At 36.1% G+C, this 25,389-nt stretch overlaps 1 protein-coding gene across 1 annotated transcript in view; it reads left to right on the forward strand.

Annotated features, from left to right (window-relative positions):
- LOC150079613 (putative ATP-dependent RNA helicase DDX23) overlaps window positions 1-25,389 on the forward strand; it is a 147,198-nt gene that overhangs the window by 68,710 nt on the left and 53,099 nt on the right. The window contains exons 6-8 of the mRNA XM_090383822.1: window positions 3,886-4,024; window positions 13,709-13,830; window positions 25,107-25,283. Coding sequence (XP_090239948.1) covers window positions 3,886-4,024; window positions 13,709-13,830; window positions 25,107-25,283 — 438 coding nt within the window. The remainder of the gene's footprint in view (window positions 1-3,885; window positions 4,025-13,708; window positions 13,831-25,106; window positions 25,284-25,389) is intronic.

Genomic DNA, 25,389 nt, shown 5'->3' on the forward strand with positions numbered 1-25,389 from the left:
GACATGCGGATGTGTGCCATAATTTAGGACTTGCAAGTTTAACTGTAAGAACAATTATAAAAAAATAAAGAATTAATTTTAGCAGCGGGAAAGATAGCTGTTCCACTGCAAGCAACTAGGGCTAGGCCGACTATTAGGATTGAAATGGAAAGACTAACTAATTTTATTGAAGATAATGTCCAATGCAGAATTCAGTTAAGTTAAATATTATAAAAGAGAGAGAGATTAGCCAATATGATGATCTGAAGAAAACTCACCTAAAAAAAAAAAAATGTGGAACCATTTAAAACTGGTAAGGGCTGGTTGAATAGATTTAAAATCTAGGGAGAAGCTGCAAGTGCAGATCAAGGAACCGAAACTTTCAAAAAAGAACTTGTTAAAATTATTGAAGAAGGGTATTATGTGTTATACTTCTCAACAAGTTTTTAACATAGATGAAGCAGGACTTTTGTGGAAACAAATGTCTCAAAGAAGTTTCATATTGAAAGAAGAAAAAAAAAACATGCCAGGTTTCAAAGCGGCGAAGGATCGGGTGACTTTATTGTTGGGTGGTAATGCTGCGGGGGATTTAAAACTAATACCCCTTTTAGTTTATTTGGAAGAGGGCCAAAATCGACACATTTTTCACGATTAAATTCATCAATTAAATTAAATCAAATAAAATCAATTTAGATCAATTAAATTCATGATTTTAATTGGAATTTCAAGTTTAATTTTGATATGTAAGTAATTACCACAATTATATACATATGTAATGCAGAATATTTTATATGTGCAAATATTTGAATATTAAATATTTTGACCGACATTTGTGCATCTTTTCACTACCATTTGTTATCGATTAGGAAATATCCTATGGCACTGACTGCAACTCACAAATACATGTTACCTTATGGGAATGCGGCGCTCGCTTAGCGCAGATTCACTTAGCGCTCTGTTTTTCCAGAACAAATTATCAGCGTTAAGCGGGGGTCACCTGTAAAACTAGATAGCGAAATACCTAGCACTGTATTAGAAATCTGTTAGATTAGTATAGTATTATCAATAAAATTTATTAATCTTATTAAATTTCATTGTTAATTAAATTATATTTAATTGAATTCATGACCCAGACTAGAGCAGGAAAGCAGCATTCACAGAATAGCCAGAATGCTGTGGTTTGCGGGAGAACAGGTGACAATTCTCCCATGCATCACAGTCTAAAACAATGTGCGAAATGTGAAATGTTTGCAGACCTGTCTAGAACAGGATGTGATCTAGCCAAGGAGGATGTCTTTGTGTGTGCTTGTTGTTTTGTGTATTTATCAGTGATATCGATAGAGGTATATCAGGCTTAATGTCCAAGTTTGCGGATGACACAAAGGTTGGCAGGGTTGTTAATGACACTAAAGACAGTATGCTACTGCAACAGGATTTAGAAAAGTTAGGCAGATGGGCGGAGAAGTGGTAACTGAAATTTAACATTGACAAATGCAAAGTACTGCATATGGGTAGCAGTAACCCAAGAGAAACATACCAACTCTGTGGTACTACACTCAGGGAGGTGGAGAGTGAAAAAGACCTGGGGATAATTGAGCAGTCAGATATGAAGTTCTCTGAGCAGGTCAGACGGGCTTCCAGAGCAGGTCATGAAGTTTTGTCAATGATATATAGGAATTTTGCTAGTAGAGACAAGGAGGTAATTATCCCTTTTTAGAAGGCAGTGGTCAGACCACACCTTGAGTACTGTATACAACTCTGGAGGCTTCATTTTAGGAAAGATGTAGAGTTGCTAGAACGAGTACAGAGAAGGGCAACAAGATTGGTGAGAGGAACAAAGGGGTGCGCTTATGAAGAAAGGCTTAAGTTCTGCAAGTGCAGCATCTGGAGACTAAGCACCTGTAAGGTGATCTGATTAAGGTGTATAAGGCCTTGAATGTGAGCACGCTTAATGCTGACGGGATACTTCTGCTTTCTCAGACTAAGAACCTGAGGGGGCATAGATTCAAATTGAGGAAAGACAGTTGTAAAAAGATGTGCAAAAGTTTGCCTTTAGCCAGCGGGTAGTTGATTGCTGGAACTTCCACAACAGACTTCCATCCGTCGTTGTGGAAGTTGATAGCTTAAATAAATTTACGGCTGAACTAGACAAACATTTGGAGTAACAGGATTGGGTGAAATGGGAAGGGTTTTTTTTTGGCTGATGCTGTATAAGCTTGCTTTCTTGCATCATATGCCTCAACTAATGCTAATGCTAATAATCTATCCACAACAAAACTGAAATATTCTTAAATTTTAAAATTAAAGAAAATTTCAAAAACTTTTTAAATAAGAATTCAAAATTCTGTACATAGTCTTAATAAGAGTATCTGACTTTAAAAATTTCTCTTAATTAATACCGACTTGTCCTTATCTTGTTCAGACTTTTTTTTTTTTTAACTCCAAAACAAATGTATTTTGTTTTCGTGGATCAAATATTTCTGCTTTGGACTTTGAATTAACCAGGTTTTATAAATCCAAACTTCATTTGAAAAGGTTAAGAATAGGAAACTTCTTGGCCAAATGCTAATTGAGCTTTCTGGTCTCCTGTCACAGCTGTTGGTTGCTGATTCTTCCCATCTGTACCATCATCTCTGTTATATCATGTTCTATTGTGTTGTCATCTTACTTTTCATCTTCTTCTTGCATTGATGTTCTTTTATCCTACTACCACATCAAACACATTCCATTCAGTGCCACCCTTAGCCGTCCAAAAGAAAGCCATTTGAAGAATCTTGAACAATCTTGATGCTAAGAAGTCTTCAGGTTCTTATGGCATTTCTCCACTTGTTCTTAAAAAAAACTTGTGCTTCATAGTTACCCCTGAATTGTGTTGTATTTTTGTATTTTCTTATTCAACTAGTAATTTTTATTCACAGTGTAAATTTGCTCAAATCCAGCCAGTTCCTAAAAAAAATGATATTTTTCTTCCACTTATCTCAGCATTTAATTTAACTTTTTTCAGAGATAATAAAGAAATCCATCAACTTCTCTTGCACTGTTTTGAAACTCTCCATCTAATTTATAATTCCCAATATTGATTTTGTCGGTGTGAAACCATTAGTGATATATTGTCTCGTGTTTGTCACCTGTTAAATTCAGTGTAAATGCTTCAAAAATTGAAGTGGTTGCCATTGATGTTTCCAAGGTGTTCGATCATGTTTTTTCATTAAGGTCTTCTAAATATGCTTCCGTCTTATGACTTACCTTCTGTGTTTTGCAGTTGGGTAGCCAGTTTCCTCTGTGACATGCTCACTGCATGTGATGATTGAAAGGTTAGAAGTCTTTCTAACCTTTCAACTTTCTGCCTTCTAACCTTTTACTTATACTGGAGTTACCCAAGGTTCTGGGTAACTCAGCATTGCAAAGGCCAGAGGAAAAGTGGCATGTGCATACCACTCATTTCCTCCTGGAAGGTTATTAATAACCTTCCATTGGCTGGAAGAAGGTCCATTGCTATACAGGAAATAGTTGTATTTGTATAACAATCTTTTAAGGGACCCAACTCTCGTGTGGGGGAGTAGCACTTGTAATTTGGTGGATATTTATATTTGATATTTACAGCTGAAGATAAAAGAATAGTTTGATTGGCATGAATATTTGAATTAATATAAATATCAATATTTAAATTAATATAATAATATATTTAATAAATTAAAACTGATGTTCACTTTTAAAGTAATTAATATATTTTGTATTTAAATTTAAGTTGTTACTTCTCTCCTTGTTTTGACTGTATGACTAATATTGGCATAATTATTTTTTGGCTTTATTTTAACAGGTTTTGTATTTTTCTATGAGTAGTTGATAAAACTTTTTCACATTATATTTTTATACTAATTATTTATAATTCTGTTTAATTTACAGCCTGTTTTTTTGACAAAAGAACAACGAGTTGCTGAGGCTCTTAAAAGAAGACAAGAACAGGTGGATGAACAGCGAAAACGTTTAGATGAAGACAGAAAATTAAGAATGAATTTTTTTGAAGAAGCTAAGAAGTTACAAGGTAACGAATGTTTGCTGCTTCTTTTTTTTTTTGATAATTTTCAAGAATTTAATAAAACGATAAATTCTGTATTCCAGTGGTCTCTCTGTTTTTGTTCTCTGGAATAATATTAAATTTATGATGCACAAAGTGTAATAATAAAAATGATCAATTTAAATGAATAAAATTGTATTTTATTGCTTGCAATATTAAACTGCATACATCAGGGCAACACAATCCTTTGCATCTGCCAGAATGGGGGTCTATTAGTGACTATTAACATAAAATAATTTTATAACTGAATTCCATTTTTCATAAAGGTGACATTTAGGCAATGGTAGATAGCCATCATACAATTGCCTAAAGAAAATCTTTGGCAATGGTAGTACAGCTGCATTGGACCTGAAATGCACAAAATTCATACTAATTGATCATACCAATTCATGCATACAGATCAGTGTGTGTATTATTTGCTAATAGGTCAATTTTTACTGCCCATGTGACCAGCCAAGGGTAATGAAATAGAGGGAGCAATATACAAATGCAGTTAAGAGCAACACTGAAAATAGCAGTGAATAATGAGTCAACCAGTGACAATAAATTTATGTTAAGGCTTTAATGAATGTCATGTTGAACCTTGACCTTTAAGCTAACCACTTGGGTAGATTAAATAATAGCTGGCCAGTTTAATTCAAAAATTTAATCTGTAGTTCATAAAAATATACAAATATGAGGTGCTACCCCCCAATGTGTGCTGGCCAATTTACCAACTTCCGGTCAGCACATGCGCACAGCCATCTTCTTGACACTGTATGGACCTTGTTAACCCATGCCTGGACCCACTCTAGTTCTGTAGATGAGAGGCACACCGAGATTGCTAAAGTCAAGGCGGATCTTGCAAGGTATGGCTATCCCATCAGTACCCTTGACAGGTGTGACCTGCAGACACATGACCATGTAACGACAAACAGGAACATCCAAGGTGATGACTCAACCGCGAGCGCCTTTATCCCATACTACCCAAACCTATCACAACAGGTTTCTAGGGTCCTAAAACCACATAGGATAAAGTGTGTACAGCTCCCAGGCAGAAAGTTGTGATCCTTCATCTCTAGAGTGAAAACACTGGTTCCCACCATACTACAAAGTGATCTAGTTTACCGCATTTCTTGCCGTGACTGCACTAGCTGCTACACTGGGGAAACTGGGAGATGGCTTAGCGAACATAGAACACTCGGCCATTGCCGAACACTTCTGGTTAACCTGCCATGGCATTGACCCGCACCGCGATGTTGTAATTGTAGATAGGTCCCGCCAATACCGGTAGTCGTTGAACATCACATGCTCTAATACCTCAGTCAGCAGAAGCAGTGGATGTTGTGTCCACCCTATTATTGAAGCAACCATTTTGATGAATGACAAACGTTGGCAACGTTCACATACAATCACAGCCACAGGCTTCAACATCAAACAATTAACCATCACGCAGTTCATATACATGACTGGGAGTACACGCCCTCATGTTCCACACTCTTAACTGTTAGTTTGACTGATGAAGGTTACCATAATAACTGAAAGCCTTTATACTGTATGTATTTAATATATGTATGTTTTACAATTAGTATTAAACCCGTCATTATTTATTCTGTCTTCTGTTTTGCTCTGTGTCACACAATAATCTACAATAATAATTCGTTGTGAAAGTGTGGTGAGTTTCATGCCATTTATGACATTGTGCTTTTGTGTAATTGTGTTTAAGTGTGTTTCTGTTGAGTGTGTCTTCTGATTTTTGTAGCTGAGTAAGATGACAGATGTTAAGGAACAGCTAATTTTCATAAAATTTTGTCATAAATTTTATGAAAAACAGCTTTGGAGACATTTCAAATGCTTAAATGAGTGTTTGGTGATGATGCTGTGGTTAGAACATAAACTTTTCAATAGTATTTGCATTTCCTAGGTGGGGAGATTTCAATTGTGGATCTGCACCACTCAGGTTGTCCATTGTTGTCAGACTGATGATAATGTTAAAAAAGTGCATCAAGTCGCCCACAAGGACAGATTGTGTACAAGTCATGATATTTGTGACATTCTAGGCCTATCATACGGTATGTACCAATGCATTTTAACTGAAAATTTAAACATGAGGCGGATTACTACAAAATTTGTACCCTGTTTGCTGAGTGCAGGGACCTGCATGGCTTTCTATATGCAAAGACCTTCAAGCACAGGCTGGAAAGGACAGAAACTTCCTTTCCAAGGTCATAACAGGATGAAAGTTGGATTTATGGTTATGACCTAGGAACGAAGCAGCAGTCCTCCCATTGGAAAAGTACATCATCTGCATGTCCAAAAAAAAAGCAAGCATGCTTATTGTTTCCTTCAACAATGAGGAAATTGTTCATCAGGAATTCCTTCTGCCAGGCCAAACTCTATATCACCAGTTCTACATAAGGATCCTAAGGCATTTGAGGGAACATGTTAGGAGAAAATATCCATACAAAATAGCTCACTCAGGATTGGCTTCTGCATCATGACAATGCACCAATCCATGTGGCTTTGTCAGTTCAGCAGGTTTTAGTGAAGAATAAAATGTTGATGGTCTCCACCTTCCCTATTTATTCTACTGACCTGTCTCCATATGACCTTTTGCTGTTTCCCAAAATGAAAATCCATAAAGGACAAAGACTCTTAAGACATTGTAGAGATTCAAGCCGAATCACATAAATTGTTGAACAGCATCACAAAACAGGAGTTTATTTTTATTTTTTTTTATGAAAACCCAAAAACGAGAGGTATTAGAACCTATAGTACTTAGTACTGTGCTTGGGTTGGATGTTGAGAAGAAGAAAGAAGATATTTGTTGACATTAGACTTGAACTTCTGTAGACTATAATTTTCAGGAAATATGTATGAATTAAGGTTGTTCCAGAAAACGGCAGTTGAATGATTAAACGAGGAAGATGAAAAGTTGGTTCTGTGAGTTTGAAGTTGGACAGTAAATGGATGTTGGCTAGCGGCGGCACATGTTCGGACTGTTTTGAAAGACAGAGCGGAAATTATAGAAGTCAATTCAGAAGAATAGTGCCCATTGAAGTATCTGTAGAAAAGGCATGCAGCAGAAACAGTATGTCTATGAGACAGCGAGTGGAGAGACTCTGTTAGAGAGGAGTCATTAATTAACCTAACTGCCCTCTTCTGAATGGAATCTAGAAGCCTGAGAGTGGTTTTGGGGGCATTGCCCCAGATGTGGGAACAATATTCCATGGTAGGGCAGATTTGTGATTTGTACAGAGTGGACAGCTGTTTGGAAGAAAAGAAACTCCAAGAGTGAAAGGGAAAACCAAGTTTTTTAGATACAGATGAAGCAATATTTGTAATGTGCTTGTGCCAAGAGAGATTAGAAGTCAGGGTAATCCCCAAAAGAGATATATAATTTTGCCTAGAAATCGGAGCTTCACCAAAGATAAGCATAGCAGCAGAAGAATCCTTTTTACGAGATATAAGGCAAGACTGAGTTTTAGGATTGAAATCAACTAAGTTGTCTTTGCCCCACTGGAGATCAGCATTTAAGGAATTGGTAGCAGATATTCGAGAAGTTGAAGTCGATTGAGCAGGGCAAGGTTTCTCAAAATTGAAAGTGGAATGCAATGTGCTATCATCGGCAAAACTATGGATAGGATTTCCAGTCAATGGAAGAAGGTCATTAATATACAAGAGGAAAGGAGTGGGGAAAGAACTGAACCTTGGTGAGCGATCAGAGAGAAAACTGGATAACCAATTACAAAAAACAGTTTGCAAACCATAAGATGGAAGCTTGTTTAGAAGACCTATATGCCGAACACGATCGAAAGCTTTTGAGATGTCAAGAGCAACTGCTTGTGTTTCACCGAACTTTTCCATTGAATTTGTCCGTAAATAGGTAACATAAGCCAGAATATCACCAGTGGATTGACACTGATGGAATCCATACTGACGATCGTTGAACAGACGGAAAGTTTCTAGGTAGTTTAAGAGTTGGCAGTTAATTGATTTCTCCATTACTTTAGAAAGAGTAGAAGTAATTGGAATGGGACGATAATTGGATGGGAGGGATTTGTCACCCTTTTTAGGAACTGGCTGGATATGAGCAAATTTCCAAGCAGAAGGATAAACACCTTTGGAATAAGAAAGTGAAAAAAGGCAGCAAAGAACAGGAGCAAGTTCAGCACAGGTTTTGAGAACAAGTGGAGAAAAACCATCAGGTACTGGAACTTTCTTAGAATCAAAATTCGTCAAAATCCTTCTGACATCCTTTTAACGGAAGACCACAGGAGGCATTGAATGGAGCGTGTTGGTAATGGTGGGAGGTGTTTTACCAAGATTAAGAGCATGAATTGAGTTTTCATCCCAGTTGTAAGAAAATTGGGATGGTAGCAGGTCAGCTTTATCCTTGGCTGAAGTGACAACAGAACCATCTGGTTTTGACAGAAGTGGGAATAGAGATGGGCAAAAGTTGCGGCCAATAGCTTTGGCAAGAGACCAGAATGCTCTGCTACCATTAGGGCAAGAAGCAAGTTTTCTACTCTTTTACCCTGTTCAAAATCTAGTTTGTACTGAATAATAACTGCTTTACAATTGTTGTGAGCTTTGGTGTAGGCAGAAAATGAAACTGAAGAATTGGAAACAATCCAATTACGATATGCAAGGTTCTTCTCTTGAACAGCCTTAACACATTTATTGGAAAACCAAGGTTCGGGTAAAGGCGATTTTAAAGTGGAGTGTGGAATAAAGGATTTCATTCCTACAAGAATAATTTCACTCACATAATCTGAGCAAACATTGACATCAGAAGTTTTGAAACAGTAATCCAACCGAAGAAAAGAAATCTAGCCGGTCATCCCATTTTGCATTCTTTAGCCTCCATTGGGGAAGAAACAATCACCAAGTTGTGCATTCTAAATTTGCATTCTAAAGCCTCCATTGGGGAAGAGACAATCACCAAGTTGTGATCTGAGGTACCTAAAGGACCACTCACTTCGACTGTGTACTTAGAAGGGTTGTTTGTGAGAAAAAGATCAAGCATGTTGGCTTGTATGGTTAGGATTGTCCGGTATTCTTGTAGATAAATGGACAATCTGTGCAAGGTCATTAGTAATTGCAAAAGCCTCAGTATGTCGACCAGCTGGGTCAGTATGACTAGAAAACGGAAGCCAGCTTGTGTTGTGAACATTAAAATTACCAAGGAAAATTACCTCACTGTTAGGAAAGTTGGACTGGAGAAAGTCAAGTTGCAAGGAGAGGAAGTCAAAGAGCTCCAAGTGATTAGTGGAGTTGGAAGAACGGTAGAGAGAACAGATGAATTTTCCACAATGAGGTAGAGAGATTTTTAAGCCAGAGAAGATCAAAGAGAGGAAATTGCAAATTTCCAAGTCTCTGACAGGGAATATCGGAATGGACATATGCACAAGTACCACCTTTGCAGTGAAAGGAATCATAAATAATTTGGGCAACTGAGATGAGCAGTAGTTGAATCAACCGATAACTGAGATTCTGTCAGAAAAAGTACATGGGGTTTGGCAGACTGCAAGTGGAAATGGACATCGTTGAGATTAGAATTGAGACCACATATATTTGTGAAATGAACTAGGTAGTGTTTGGGAGGCTTAGATCTTTTCGCAGGTAAGCTTACTCTATTAGTTTGATAATTCATGGTGTATTCAATAGTAAAAAAAAAGTGGGGGGGGGACATGCTGTATGAAGTAATGAAATTTTTGGATATGGCGTACATATGGTAAGAATATACCCAGATCTTTGACATAACGTGACTTCGACAATGTCCCTGCATACACACTACTCGGACTCCCTCCAGTCGCTATCTGGCAGAGTAGAGATAGCAAGATTATACACTAGCTGATCCGGAAGCCTCCTAAAGAGTTACCAATAGGTTCAGTCCGGTGTACTAACTAATGCCCCGCCTGCGAACACAGTTTTAGAGCTATAATGTAATTAAGATTGGATCTTGCCATGTTGTTCATTATAACCTCAAAAGTCATCAGTTATACTGCGTAATGGAAGAAATGGGGAAGGGTTCACTGGAACTTAGCTCTGAAGACCAAACATAGATTCCACTTCAAGCCTCCAATAAACAAATTGGTGGTATTGCACTGGTTGATGAGTCATCTAACACCAATATTGCCTGGTAACACAGAGGGATGGCATTCCTCCATGTGGTGTGGGCGACACACCTCTACCTCTGCTTACATTGGTTCACATCTGGGTGGTCACCCACAGTGTGCTTGTGCATGGGAGTTATACCCAGGATTACTAACAGTCCCACCATTGTGAAGGTGCAAGCAGAGGATTTGGCTGTTAGAGACCATCGCAACTTCGCCGAAATTGGGTCCACTTGACTTGAATGTCACTCGAATATGAGTTCGATCAGCGTTTTAGACTTCCAGGTAGCAAGTACAGCTTGTCTTGCCTATCTGCGAGAATGTCTGTGACAGCCTCAAGGACCAAAGTTACAGAGTCACTGCAAACAGTGGAAAAAATGTTGGGATCAGTGTGTAAACTCTGGTGGGAACTACTTTGAAATGGATAATGCCAACATTTGACTATATAAGCGTAATTTTATTGCCCAAGTCCCAAATCTTTTGGCTCACATCTCTTAGATGAACTGGCATCAAAGAGAGAAAGAAATAAAAAAAAAATTGATGATGTGTGCTTTTCAGTATGATGTTTGTTTTGTTTTATATTTTATGTACTACTTATTGCTTTTTAATTTATGCAATACAAAAAAAAAAAAGACATAACTGTAAGGTACAAAGTCACTTTATGTTTTTTATTTGACTATAATAAGTTGCAGCTTCAAAATTATAAAATAGATAATACTATTTGATCTTATTTAAATATGCAGTAGTAATAATACTATGTAAATATTATTAGTTACATAAAATATATAGTGTATATAGCACAGGTCGACCATCACTAATCCAGCAGCATTGGGACCTGTAGGGTGCCGGATTAGTGAGTTTGCCGGATCACCGGTGGTTATTTTAGCACATCAGTTTACCCAACAGCTAACCACCTCCTCCTACCTTTAACACGTTGACTGCCAAGCTAGTTTAAGAAAAAAATTCCCCAGGAGCCAAAAAATATTTAGCAAATAATTTGATTAATTATTCTAAAATAAATATTGTAATGTCAGTGTTGTCGTTTTTTTCGCTTAAAATAAAAAATAAAAAAAAAAAAAAAAGTATTTTTTTTATGTCGTATATATGTGGCCAACGTGGCCACATATGTTGGTTACTTTATTTCTTGAGAAGCCGTGTCGGCCACGTACATGTGACACTATTATGGCATACATATGAAGGTTGTTTGTGATTAGTTTATTGCATGCACGGCGAGCCCTGCAATAAAACTAATTACAATAAAATAAACTCTCAAACATCGCAATAAGTTTGTCAGTATTGCTAGAGATTTTGTGAAAACAAGTTTGTTAGGGCACTGTATTATTCATCATATTGTGTTGTGTTTTTCCGCAAGTTTGTACAAGTGTGTTGTGTGTTGTAAAAAAAAAAAAAAAAAAAAAAACTAAAAAGGAATGGCTAAAAGAAAATTACTAAAATAAGAGGAACTGAGAGAAATTGCTGGAATTTACAATTAAGCAGAGTTAAACTTCTCACAGACACATTGCTGTCGAGTTTTTTCAGAAGTTCAACTTTATCTGTTATGGACAATGTACGGTGTTTGTGCTTTCCACCACAAGAGGCACTTCCTTTATGCATTGGAACCATGGCTGGGGCTAAACGTGAGCAGGTTATAATAATAAATGCAGAAAAAAATGTGAGAATGACTTGCCAGTGTTTACGAGTTTGCTCCAACAGCATTAGCTGTTGGAGCAAACTCGTAAACACTGGCAACCAACGCCACCAAAACAGTAGCGGCAGGTTGGTGCGCCGACCCAGGAAATTTGAAATTATGTTCGCGAAAATTATGTCTGAATTAGCGGTGGAACCGGATTACTCGTGGCCAGATTAGTGATGGTTGACCTGTAACAATATTTGAATCCCATGACAGCTGAGGTAAGAGGTGTTTACAAGTACAAAAAACTCACTGGTGTTTACAAGTACAAAAAACTCACACGTTATATACATCGATTGCAATTTTGGAATTTATATTCTAAAATATTACTGTAAGCACAGAAAAGTAAATTGAGCCATTAATGAACCCTATCCACATCAACAGAGAAATTAACTGTGATAAACAAGAATGCTGAAAAAAATGATCTGATTTTTTAAAATCTTGTATGCAGTTATGAGGACTGTCTTCTCCATTCATGTGTTTTTGCAGCCAATAGGATTAACTGCCTAGTTAATGCAACAGTCTTATCACTCACATTAGAATACCTTTGCACTCATAATAAGTTGCCCTGATATTACACTACTTTAAAAAAAAATAACATCATGAAAGGTTATTCTGCCATTTGCTTAAAAGATGAGACACTACTATGATAGCCTCTTTCAGGACTTACAGATAGCAGTGGTCTCTTTTAAATAACTCAGATTAACCTTTTGGCTCTGTTTGAAAGTAGCAAACTTTCTGTGCAACTTGTTCTGAAGACAAAGTTTGTTCTCCTAAAACACACATAAAAGGACAGGATAGTCCTCCCAATGTCACATAATAATGAAAGTTACTACATTGATATTGTTTATTAATAGGGTAACCTGATGTGAAAGGTTTAAACTTTTAAAAATTTGTTTTATTGTGAAATAAGGTTATGTAACTAAACTTTATCATTAATGCCTAACATTTTTTGCCTCTTTCGAAAAGACTTTACCTGGCCAGCTAGAGAACCCCAAATACATTTGTAAATGTTTAAAATCATGATGAATATAATCGCCACTTTTTTTAAATCAAAAATTATATGATGTTTCCTTCATTGAATCCAAATGTTGTTTGGTTTTTTGTTTGTTGTTTGGTTTTTAGGAGCATTAGCAACTAAGGCCATATTGCTCCGGGAATATGCGGTGGTTATTCGCTGACCTTTCCGCATCCTCCGTATTTGATGGTGACGGGCTCGAACCCCGGTCTAATCAAGAAGCGTGTGCTACGCACTGTTGCTTCTTCCCACCTGGCTACAGAGTCGCCTATTGAATCCAAATGTAAATCTTCTTGGTAAAATGATATGCTGATTTAATTTTCATTATATTTTAAATTTACATAAATTATAATTTTTTATTTACACTTTTTCATTAAAACCTGACATATGTTGTTGATAATTAATTAGTTGAATTTCTTTTTACATAAAAATAAATTTTTTATAATTTTTTATATAAAAAAACAGGAATTTCAACTTTAGAATTTATTTCTGAACAATATTCTTAATGTTATCATCAACTTTTCTCAAAATTAGATCACTCTTTCATGACTTTCCGATTTCCATTTCCTGTAGACAAAAAACAAATATTTTACTATAGTATTGAAGAAATATAGTCAGGGGTGTGCTGCCAATTTTTAATAAATTAAAAATTGGCAGCACACCAGTGGCTTGCTTGAGAAGTATTTCAGTTAACATTCATCCCCATTTAAAATTGTCTGTTATTATGTTTTATCAAGAAATAGTAGATATATCTGTTTCTTAATATGTAATGAATGCACTCTTACAATAGGTTTTCTCCAATTATGGTTATATATGTAGCATATCACTCTTTTTATGATTTGTAGAAGATAGTAAAGAACGAGAAAGAAGGGAACGGCGTGAGAAAAGAGAAAAGGAAGAGGAAGAAGAAGATAGGGAAAAAATAAGGGAGAATAAAGATAAGGAGAAAGAATTAGAAGCTATTAAGGTAAATGGGTGCAATAAAATGTTTAGCAATAACTTAGTATTTTTTTACTAAATCCAAAACCAACATGATAATTTTCTGTGTAGTAGATATCGTGTTGGGTGAAAAACCAGAGAAACCCTCTGTTTAGTAAAAAATATTATATCTGAAAGTGTATCAGTGTCTCACTGGTTACACTGGCTCATTCCTCAGTGGTAGTGGTCTGGGATCCAGGGATTAATACCGAGGGAATCTTTTTTTCTGTGATATCATTGTACAGGAACTGAATCTAATATTCAGATTGTGCTTATATGTGGAAGCCACAAATAATTTGTTATTACTCAAATTAAGAATTGAAACACAAATTAAAACTTAAATATAACAGGATTAAAAATATCATATGTCAGATATGCTTATATTTAGTTTTATCATTAAGTAATCTGTTGGAAGTATTTGGCTACATAGTGTTAACTCGAGCTTCTTGATTTCTGTCAATTGCAACTTGGTGCGCTTGCATGAAGATATAAAATAAATGTCACTCTAGGGAATATCAATCACCCGGAATATCAGTTCATCTGCCCAAGTGTATTATGTTTGTGAATTGCATGTGTTCTCTAGTCAGTTTGCCTGTTTTGCTGGAAGAAAAACCCATGATTTTTTTTGGGGGGGAATCTTTCTATCTACTCCTGAGACTAACTCAGCCACAGAGTGAAAAAAGCCCATAAAAGTTCCTCATATCATTCATGGGATTCAAACCTGGGCCTTTTCCACCCGATGTGGGAAGGACGGTGAGAATGCTACTGTGCTCCCCATGCAGACTGATTGCTTGCTTGCATGAAGATGCCTTTTCCTGGTCTACAGTGGTTTTTCTTCTATTGACTGGATTTTGGTATAGTATCAGTTCTAAAGTATATAATCAGTCACTGCATCTGGTGAGTTGAATAAATACACAATAGAAAGCCCCTTTTGGGCAGGGGCTATTGTGCTGATGTACCTGAGCATATAGGATATGTAATATCGATATTATAGAGAAGAGCCCAACAGAAAAGCTACTGAGCTTGAAAGTAGATAAGGGCATAGTTAGTGATGGGCATAGTAAAGATGGTACCTGATCATATGAAGGAGGCTGGGAAGGGAGTTCATCAAACGATTAGGATGAGTCATTAGGTTATCACTTGACCCTTGGATTGGAGAAGTGTCAAAGTCAGTCTGCAAAGGGAGAGCTACGGATGGGATGGATAACTGTAGACCAGTCAGTTTGATCTTAGTATAACCAATTTCAATGATTGCAGGATCATCTTGAGAAGTACAGTAGAACGTCAGTTATCCGGAATAATTCGAAAAGGCTGATCTTTTTTTTTTTTTTTTTCTTTTTATTAATGGCAGTACAGTAAGCACCAGTTATTGTGATCACATTTGTAAATTGAATTTTGATTCTAATAAGTGAAAGATTGAGTTTACTACCCATTTATAACAGATTGTACAAACAAAAACCCCAATAAACCAAAAACTGCATATTGTTTTATGGTTGTGACCTCTAGAATTCTATGTGACCTTCAGAAATGTGCTTTAGAAATATATCATATATCACAGAGACTACTGGGTTTTCTCAGAAACCATGAGTGAATTTCATATTACTTTAGCTCCAGATTTGGTAAGAATAATATCGGCCCAAAACTGTGTGATTTATTATTTTTCTAAATTTTTTACAGTAAAATATGAACAAAATGAAAATGCATAGTTTTAACCTTACAACAAAAAATGGAAATTATTAATAGAAAAGGTGAAAATTTAGGATATCTCTCTAAAGAGTTTAATGTGGGGACTTCAACAATTTATGAAATCAAGAAAAATTCCAATGCTATAACAGAATTTGTGTCAATCATGGATAGTGAAAGAGGATCTAGAAGGAAAAAGATGATGTCGAAACCTGAAAATGCAGCTTTAGAGCGTGCACTTTATTTGTGATTTCTTCAGAAGCAAAGTTAGGTGAACCAGTGTCTGACCCAATGTTGTGTGAAAAAGCATTGGATTTTAATCGAAAATTACGAGGTAATGAAGATTTTAAGACAAGCACAGGTTGGCTGAAAAACTCTAAACGAGACACTGTATACGTGAACTGTATACTATAGACACTTTACAGATATTCAACGCGAGAAACTTTCTGCAGATGAATGAGCAGTGGCATCCTTGCAAGTTTGCTTCAGTTATAGCAAATTACTAGAAAGAAAACATTTATAATGTTGACGAGACAGGGTTATTATGGAAAGCATTACTGAGAAAAACCGTAGCCACTAAAAGAAAAGTGCTTGCACCATGTTTTAAGATGAGAAAAGAGCAAGTTACAATTGCTATGTGTGCAAATGCTGCTGGGACGCACAGATTGTCTGTGCTCGTTATCTGTAAGTCAAAAAAATCGAGAGCATTTAAAAATCTTTCTGATTTTCCTGTTTGTATAAAAATGCCTGGATGGATGTTTCTGTTTACTGAGATTGGTTTATAATTTTTTTAATTTAATTAATCTTAACCATTTAATTTAATGGTAAGGTAAGATTGAATTTTTATTTAAGCTTACCTTACGTTCAATTATCCGGAAAATTTATCAATCCGGAAGTGGTATGACACCAGTTATTCCGGATAACTGACACTCTACTGTATAATACAGTGGTTTTCAACTGGGGTGCCATGTAATTTCGGTTTAAGTTACTTAAAGTTATTATTAGTATTATTCTTTTGAAATTTATACATTTATTTCATTATAAAAAGGTGTACGGTATCCATTGTACCGTATCTTTTTAATTTTGTGGTGATCTATAATTGATCTTTATTTAGTACCTCTATATAAAAAATAAAATTATTATATAGGTACATATTAAAAGGTCGAAAACCACTGTGTTAGGTATTTCTTTTGGCCTAGGGGTGCCATGAAAAAATTACTGGGACATTAAGGGCCCTGTGAACCGAGAAAGTTTGGGAACCTCTGGAATAATATCTTAAATGGATCACAACATGGTTTTGAAAAGGGAAAGTTTTGATTAACCAACCTAATAAACTACTATAATATGGTCACTTAGGGGATGGAAACAAGAAATACTTTTTACATGATATGTTTAGATTTCAGTAAAGCATTTGGTATTGTCCTATGTGGGAAGTTGCTGTACAAGCTGGAGTATATTGGGATTATGTGCAAGATCCTGAGCTGGATTGGTGAATAGTTGAAGGATAGGAGACTAAAGATGGTAACTGATCATAGTGAAGAAAAATGCCCGTGTTTGCATGTTAGTTTATATTTTAAATTTGATTACACTCTATTATAGTTAATGTAAGGTTGAGAAATTAAAAGAACAATTTAATTCTTCCTCCAAGATGAATTTCAGCCTAGAGTGCACATTATTGAATACCTCCATAATATTCATTATAGTTTGCATGTTGGTATGCACAATATATCATTGAGATATATACTGTAGTAGATGATTTGCAAGGTGAAAGGTTGTAAATATGTTTATTTAATTTTGGATAAATATAACTCTTTAAAAGAGATCACTTAAACTAAGATCCATGGGTAATCTGTCTATGTACTTTATTTTCAAATGCTATATAATTACTTTGACCAAAAGAATTACTAATTTGAAGGCGAGCGCATTTGGGGATTTAATTCTTGTTTTAAGATGTGAGTTATAATTAATTTCTTGAATGCTGAAATTCATGTATGTAATTTTAGTGTGTATATTGTGCGTAAGCAGTACCTTGAAAAAAAAATAAATAATAAATAAAAATAAAGGCAAGTGCTTACTTATATTCAAAGTTATCTACTTCAAAGTATACCGGACCTTGTAGTTCTTTTATTTAATAATGGTTTAGTTGTGTACACATAATTCTTGAATTATTCCCACATAAAAAGCTGAGTGTCATACAGTCAGGGGAATAGGGTGGTCATGGAACATCTCCAAAGTGAGAAATGAGCAAGCCTGGAAAAATTTTGCATAAAAGTTCATAATTGCTGTTTTTTTATGAGCTGCTGCTCTGTATATTGATGATATATCTCATACCATATCAAGACTGCTGTAGCCAAATGGTCAAACATGGTGCCTGTTCCTCTATTTTCTCTGTCATGTGAACTCCTTTGACCTTATGTGTTTGTCTTGGAGTATAAACATAAAACTTATTTATCTGTGTTGTTTATTTTTTCAAGCTTGATCAGAACTCCCAAATCATGTCACAACTGGGATAAAGTCTTGAGTTTAGATTGAATTTGAAGATGTCTGCAATTCTGATCAGACATGATAGGATGTCAATCAATTCAACCCTGGAGAAAATGTGCATTGCTGCACTGCTCATGGGGTAGAATTTTTCTCAGCGTGGTCTGTGCTTGTTAACAGGAGAGACTGTTTTTATAGAGATGGGATACACTTAAATAGAAGGGGTATAAGAATATTTGCTGATGCTATCGAGGCAGTGATAGGTGGGTTGGAAAACTTTTAACTTGGTGGGATACATAGATTAACTAGAGCTGCAGGCAGAGGTGTAGGTTTGTCTTGCACTGCTTCTATTGGAAAAGGCAGCAGCCTAGAAAGCAAGGTGTCAGAGATTTTAGGTCCTGCCATGGATAATCATGGAACTAGTGAAAACATGGGCTGTGTAAGGGTAACTAAGAGTAAGAACATGTGCATGTACACTAATGCTAGGAGCATTGTAAATAAATTTGATGTATTTAAAGTACTGATTAAGTCATCAAATGCAGACATTGTAGGGATAGTAGAGACATGATGTCACTCAAACATAAATGATGCTGAATTTGAATATGGGGATTATAATGTATACAGGAAGGACAGACAGGACAAGAGGGATGGAGGGGTTATGCTCTTAGTTAAGAAGAATATTAAATCAAAGGCAGTGCACCCAGTCAACATGGGTGAATAGTGCAATGTTGAGTCAGTCAGTCTGTGATATAAGTGCTGGGAAAACAAAATTGAGGGTAGGATGTGTTATATGCCTGAGTGTGATGAGTTTACTAAACAGCTATACAGAGAAATAGTGTGCGCCAGTAAATCAGAATGTCTTATAATGGGAGATTTTAACTTTCCAGATGTTGACTAATTTTTGGGTTGGTCACACACACACTAGCAAGACTTGTGTAGATTTCATGTTAGACATTGCAAGACATGTTAGAGAAGCAACAAGAGGAATCAGTACGCTTGATCTGGTTATCAGCATTGATTCTACATGCATTAAGAATCTGCGGGTAAAAGACTCACTGGATGGCAGCAATCACAGTGCACTAATGAAGAATTTAATTAAAGACATAACTACTGTCAAGGGTAAAGGGAAAGGCTTTTGCTTTTGTAAGGGTGACTACAGTGGTCTCAGACAGTTTTTAAATTCTGTGCAGTGGGACTAACTAATAATGTTACCAACAGCAAATTCTAAATTGGAAGCATTCAGGGAAGTAATGAAAGAGGCTTAGACCTTAATGGATGTCACAAACTATTGAGACACATGGCCGAGAAGGAAAGTGCATGGGATACATATAAATTATCAGGTGATACAGAAGCCTATGGTAGAAATAAATTAGTCTGTAATCAAGTTACAGAGGAGGTTAGGCTAGCTAAGGCAGATTATGAGAAGTCTCTGGCAAAGAATCCCAAGAAAAGCAGTAAAGACTTCTTATATTAACAGTTGAAGGGGGGGTTAAATCACATTGGGCCACTTAATGTTAGTGGGTTAACTGTTGATGTCCCTGCTCAGGTTGCTGACAAATAGAATAGATATTTTGTATCCATATTCACACATGAGGAATTTTTTACATGAGGGAATATCAGCAGTTTATCAAACTCCAATGGGGAGCTTAATGACTTTGTGATAACTGAAAGGGAAGTGGAAGAGAAATTGTTGAAGCTGGACATAAAAAAAGGTATCTAGGGTGGATGGGATCTCTCCAATCATATTAAGGGAGTCAGCAAAGGAGGTAAGCAAAACCTTAGCTGTAATTATGAGAGCATCCGTGGATTCAGGGGAAGTCCCTATGGACTGGAGATGTGCAAATGTGTACCCAATTCATAAAGGGGGATCAAAAGGTGACATGAGTAATTAATGACCTGTCAGCTTAACATCTGTTTCAGGGAAAATAATGAAGTCACTGTTTAAAGAACTAATGCAGGACCATCTGGACAGGAACAATTGTGCATTCCTGCAATTAAGGAATGTCCCTTAACAAATCCACAGCATGGATTTGTTAAGGGGTGGTCTTGTCTAACCAGTCTGATAGGTTACCGTGATGCAATGACCAAAGAACAGGCTGATGCAAAAAATAATTTGGATATTGTATACGTGGATTTCAGGAAGGCTTTGATACTGTTGCACATAAAAGACTGCTAAGAAAATAAATGCAATGGGCATAATACATATATGAATTGGAATTTTCAATAGAACATTCGGTGAAATACACACCATTCTTTGTGCATAATAGCAGATTGCAAAGAATGGCATCGATTTAATTGTATCCCATATTGTGACTCCCTTCACAATGAGTTACCATGTATTGCACTAACTCGAATAAGTAATGCTTCTCCAATGGAGAAGACTATTGTAACTTATTCTCAGCAGATACCACCACTCAGGCGGCACCATTTCAAAGCCTGTTGGCCTATCGTCAGTGGGTGGATAGGTACCCCGGTGTTGCCTCCCGATGATGGGCCAACAAGCCTTGAAATGGTGCTGTCTTAGTGGTGGTATCCACTGAGAATAAGTAACAATAGTCTTCTCCATTGGAGAAGCATTACTTATTCGAGGTAGTGCAATACATGGTAACTCGTCGTGAAGGAAATCACAATGAGATACAATTAAATCGATGCCATTCATTGCAATTTGTTATTATGAACAAAGAATGGCATGTATTTCACCAAATGTTCTATAATAAAATACTGCTGTACAAACTGGAGCATTTTGGAAGAAGACAGAGTGGTTATTAATGGGCACTGCTCTTTGTGGGCTAATGTTATCAGTGCAGTTCCCCAGAGTTCGGTGCTGTGCCCATTGTTGTTTTCATTATTTATTAATGAAAGTATATCAGGCTTAATGTCAAAGTTTGTAGATGATACAAAGGTTGGCAGAGTGGTTAACGACAGTAATGACCGTATGCTATTGCAACAAGATTTAGAAAAATTAGGTCGATGAGCTTAGAAATGGCAGTTGACGTTTAATATTGACAATTGCAAAGTACTGCATATAGGTAGCAGCAATTTCAGAATAACTTATAAACTGTGTGGAACTACACTCAGGGTTGTAGAAAATGAAAAAAAACCCGGGGTAATTGTGCAGTTAGATATGAAATTCTCTGAACAGTGCAGATGTGTTGCCAGGACAGCTCATGGGGTTTTCAATGATATACAGAAAGTTTGCTAGTAGGGATAAGGAAGTGATTATCCCTTTTTACAAGGCCATGGTTATTTTTTTTATTGTTATTTGGTTTTTTTTTTTTTAAGGAGCCTTAGCAACTAAGGCCATATTGCTCTGGGGATATGCGGTGGTCATTCCCTGACTTTTCCGCATCCTCTGTATTTGGTGGTCACGGGCTCGAACCCCGGTCTAATCAAGAAGCATGTGCTACACACTGCTGCTCCTGTCCGCCTGGCTACGGAGGCGTCTGGCCATAGTTAGACCTCATCTAGAGTACAGTAAGTCCTCGACTTACGTGATTAATTCGTTCCAGCAATTTCCATGCATGTTGAAAAACCACTTAAGTCGAATAGTGCTTAAATACAATCTATTTTTAATTGTATATTCGCTTGAAAGAAAAATTCAAGCAAATCAACTTCTATTTATGAACACTTTGTGGAACTAAAACTTTATTCAATATCCTATCGAGTACATACTCATACATAAATATAAAAATGTATCTAATTTAGCTGAAAATATCCATTCTATGTTAATAATTTAATATGTTCTCAGACTTTGGAGATTTTGATAGTGTCTTGAAGTACTTGTCCAATAATGTCTGCACTATTGCTCTTTTTTTCTTGTTGTAAATCAGTTTGTAGCATGCAATTGCATCATGCACCACTCCAATCACTTTTTCAAACCATTCGGTGTCTGGATCCTGAGGTTTTAAGCCAGCTAGTCCTTCGTCAATCATTTTAAAGCATTTTGCCATTTCCTTAGTATCAAATCGTTTTGATGGTTCAACTTATTGCACTTCTTCTTGTACTTCCTCTTCCTTTTTATGGTCATCAAGCTCCATTAAATCGTCATTGCTTAATTCATTTATGACTTTGCAACAATTCAATAAAGTCATTTTCCTCTAAATGTTCTGGTCACTTCCACAAGCTCTGTAATTACATTTTTATTTTCTTCACTTCTCAAAGCATCTTGAACAAACTGGGGGGTGAATATTTCTTCCAGATGGCATTCATGGTTGATACTGTAATTTCACTCCAGGCAGTATCGATGTTTTTAACAAGTTTTGTAAATGTCGAATTCTTTCCAGAACTGCTTCAATGATATGGCATTCTGTCCTTCAGTGGCCCTTATTGCCTGTCTAAATGTTGTTCATAGATAATACTTTTTGAATGTCTGTATTAGACCCTGATCCATAGGTTGCATGAGGGAAGTTGTATTTGCAGGCAAAAATATAACCTTTATGTTTTCATGATAGTCACACATAGTTGTGTGACCAGGTGCATTATCAACCAGCAGTAATATTTTAAATGGTAAGTTGTCTTCTTGGCAATATTTTTTAACTTCTTGCACAAAATGAAGGAGAAACCAATCCTGCAAAATTTCTTGTGTCACCCATGCTTTTCGATTGGACTTCCACACAACAGGTAGCGATGCCTTCGAAATATTTTTGAAGGCTCTTGGATTTTCGCTATGGTAAACTAACAGTGGTTTTATTTTGCAACCTCCAGCAGCATTTCTACCAAGAAGAAGGATTAATCTGTCCTTTGATACCTTAAATCCTGGCATAGTTTTTTCTTCTTGTAATATGTTAGAATGATCTGGCATTTTTTTCCAATATAAACCAGTCTCATCTACATTGAAGACCTGTTGTGGTAGGTAATCCTTGTTTTTGATGATTTTTGCCAAATTCTTGGGGAACTCCGTTGCTGCTGCTATGTTTGCACTAGCAGCCTCACCTGTAACTTTGATGGTGTGTAGTTTAGCATGGCCCTTAAATCTTTGAAATCACCCTTGGCTTGCAATAAATGTTTCACTAGCAACATTCTCACCATGTTTACACTTTAGTTCTTCAAAAAGACTCGAGGCTTTTTCTTGTATGAGAATAAGACTTATCAGCATTCGTTGTTGTTTCATGTCTCCTATCCAAATTAACAACAATATTTCCATTTCTTCTATTAATAAGCCTCTTTTTTGGATATGATCGCAGATTGCATTGGCACAGAACTTTTTACGTGCTGCATAATACAAACTTTATCTTTTATAATGGTTCTAATCAGTCGATTCATTCATTTCGTAAACACGTGCGATGTTCACAAATTTCTTGCTGTTTTCATGTTGTTTAATGATTTTGACTTTAGTCTCCATAGTTATAATACACCTCTTCTTATCACTATGATTACTATTCCCACCATTTTTTCTTTTTGCAGACATATTTAGGGTTTATATTTATTTTGTTTATAACAAGTATAAGCTTACAAGATACAACTTACACTTAAGTGGTTAAGGTGAAAACAAAGCACCGATGCCACTATCAGTTCACATTAGCAAACACTAACACAATCTATTATATTTAAAGTGGCACTTAATGGATGCCGTGGCTAGTTGTAAGTAGAAGTAGCACAACCGCATATCTATGAATCCGTGTAAGTCAAGGACTTACTGTATTGTATACAGGTCTGGAGGCCTCCACTTCAGGAATGATGTAGAACTGCTGGAACAGGTTCAGAGAAGTGCATTTAAGATTGGTGAAGGGAACAAAAGGGTGCTCTTATCTAGAAAGGCTTCAGTTCTGCAAATTGCAGTGTCGAGACTAGTCACCTGTGGGGGTGACCAGATTTATTTATTTTAAGGCCTTGAATGGATTGAGTAAGCTGAATGTGAATGGCATTCTTCCACTTGCTAAGGTTATGTGCGAGGGGGCACAAATTTAAGTTGAGGAAGGATGGTTGCAGAATAGATGTGCAGAAGTTTGTCTTTAGCCGGTGAGTGGTTGGTTGTTGGAATAGGTTTCCATCTGTTTTTTTGGAAGTGGATGGTTTGAATAAAATTCAAGGAAGAACTAGACAAATTCTTAGAGAGTAAGTAAGGATGGGTGAAGTATGTGGGTGTGTTTTTTTTTTTTTTTGGCTGATGCTATATAAGCTTTCTTTCTTGCATAATTTTTCCCTACTGCTACTACTACTACTAATAGTGTTCTGCATTGAAAGCGCATGGCCATTTAAAAATTAAAAAAAAAGAAAGGACTGATAATAATCTTAAAACTTGAAGAAGCACTCCATACATCACCTTTGGGCGATGATGGGGTAATTCATGAACTTGACCAGGATTATTAGTAACCCAGTAGTGATAAATCTGTTTGACCTCACTATTCAAATGAAATGTGCTTCATCATTTATAGACAGTTTATTTGAAGATTAGGTATTGTCCACTTCACTCCATAAAACATTAATTGATTTATTTTGTCATTTGTCTAAGTTCTTGAATAACAGCCATTTTTTAAGGGTGAATCTTTCGCATGAAAACTTTTGCAAACTTCTGTACTGAATGGATCTTTTTGGATTCTGTTCGACAGACAAGAGAACTCAATTGTCTGTTGAGCAATCATTGGCATAGTTACAGTATGTGAAGCTGCTGATGGTTTTGTCTGTTACAACACTGATGGTGTTACAGACAAAAAAACTGGTTTAAAAATTGGTTACCCATAACTTAGTTGTGTTGATGAAGGACACATTACAAATGCAAAAATTTCACCAAAAATTATGCTGCATTGCAACAGTAGACTTCTTTCAAAAAACCATCAGATGCATGGAATATATGACGTTGAATGCTCCAAAGCATCATAACAAGCTTATCTCCCTAGCCTGTTGCACAACCTCACTAAAAACAGAATCTCCTATTTATGCACAGGAGAAAAACACTAATGAAAGTGTCAGTTATTTCTGACACAACCTGTATAACTTAAAACTATTATTAATTAAATGTATTAAACATGTCGTTTTTGGTTTTTAAATATGTAAATATAGGTTGAAAATATGCAACAAAGCTTATGTTTTTAAAATTAAATATATGTGCAATGCATTGTTTCATATAAGTAGTAAATTTATCTTCAGTAATACTACTTTCAGGAAAGGTATCTTGGTATTGTTAAGAAAAAACGGAGAGTGAGACGTCTAAATGATCGAAAATTTGTGTTTGACTGGGATGCTTCAGAAGATACAGCTGTTGATTATAATCCAATTTATAAGGAGAGGCATACAGTTCAGTTCTTTGGACGAGGTCATGTTGCTGGTATTGATTTAAAGGTATGTACTGAAAATTTGTTCTATTATTTCCTTAATGATTATATATCAGATCGGATAGATTTAGTTCATAGATGCAGATGTGATTTTGAGTTATTACATCATCTCC

This window comes from Mastigoproctus giganteus, chromosome 10, assembly GCF_048544385.1.
Source record: "Mastigoproctus giganteus isolate SK-2022 chromosome 10, ASM4854438v1, whole genome shotgun sequence".
Lineage (NCBI taxonomy): Eukaryota > Metazoa > Arthropoda > Arachnida > Uropygi > Thelyphonidae > Mastigoproctus > Mastigoproctus giganteus.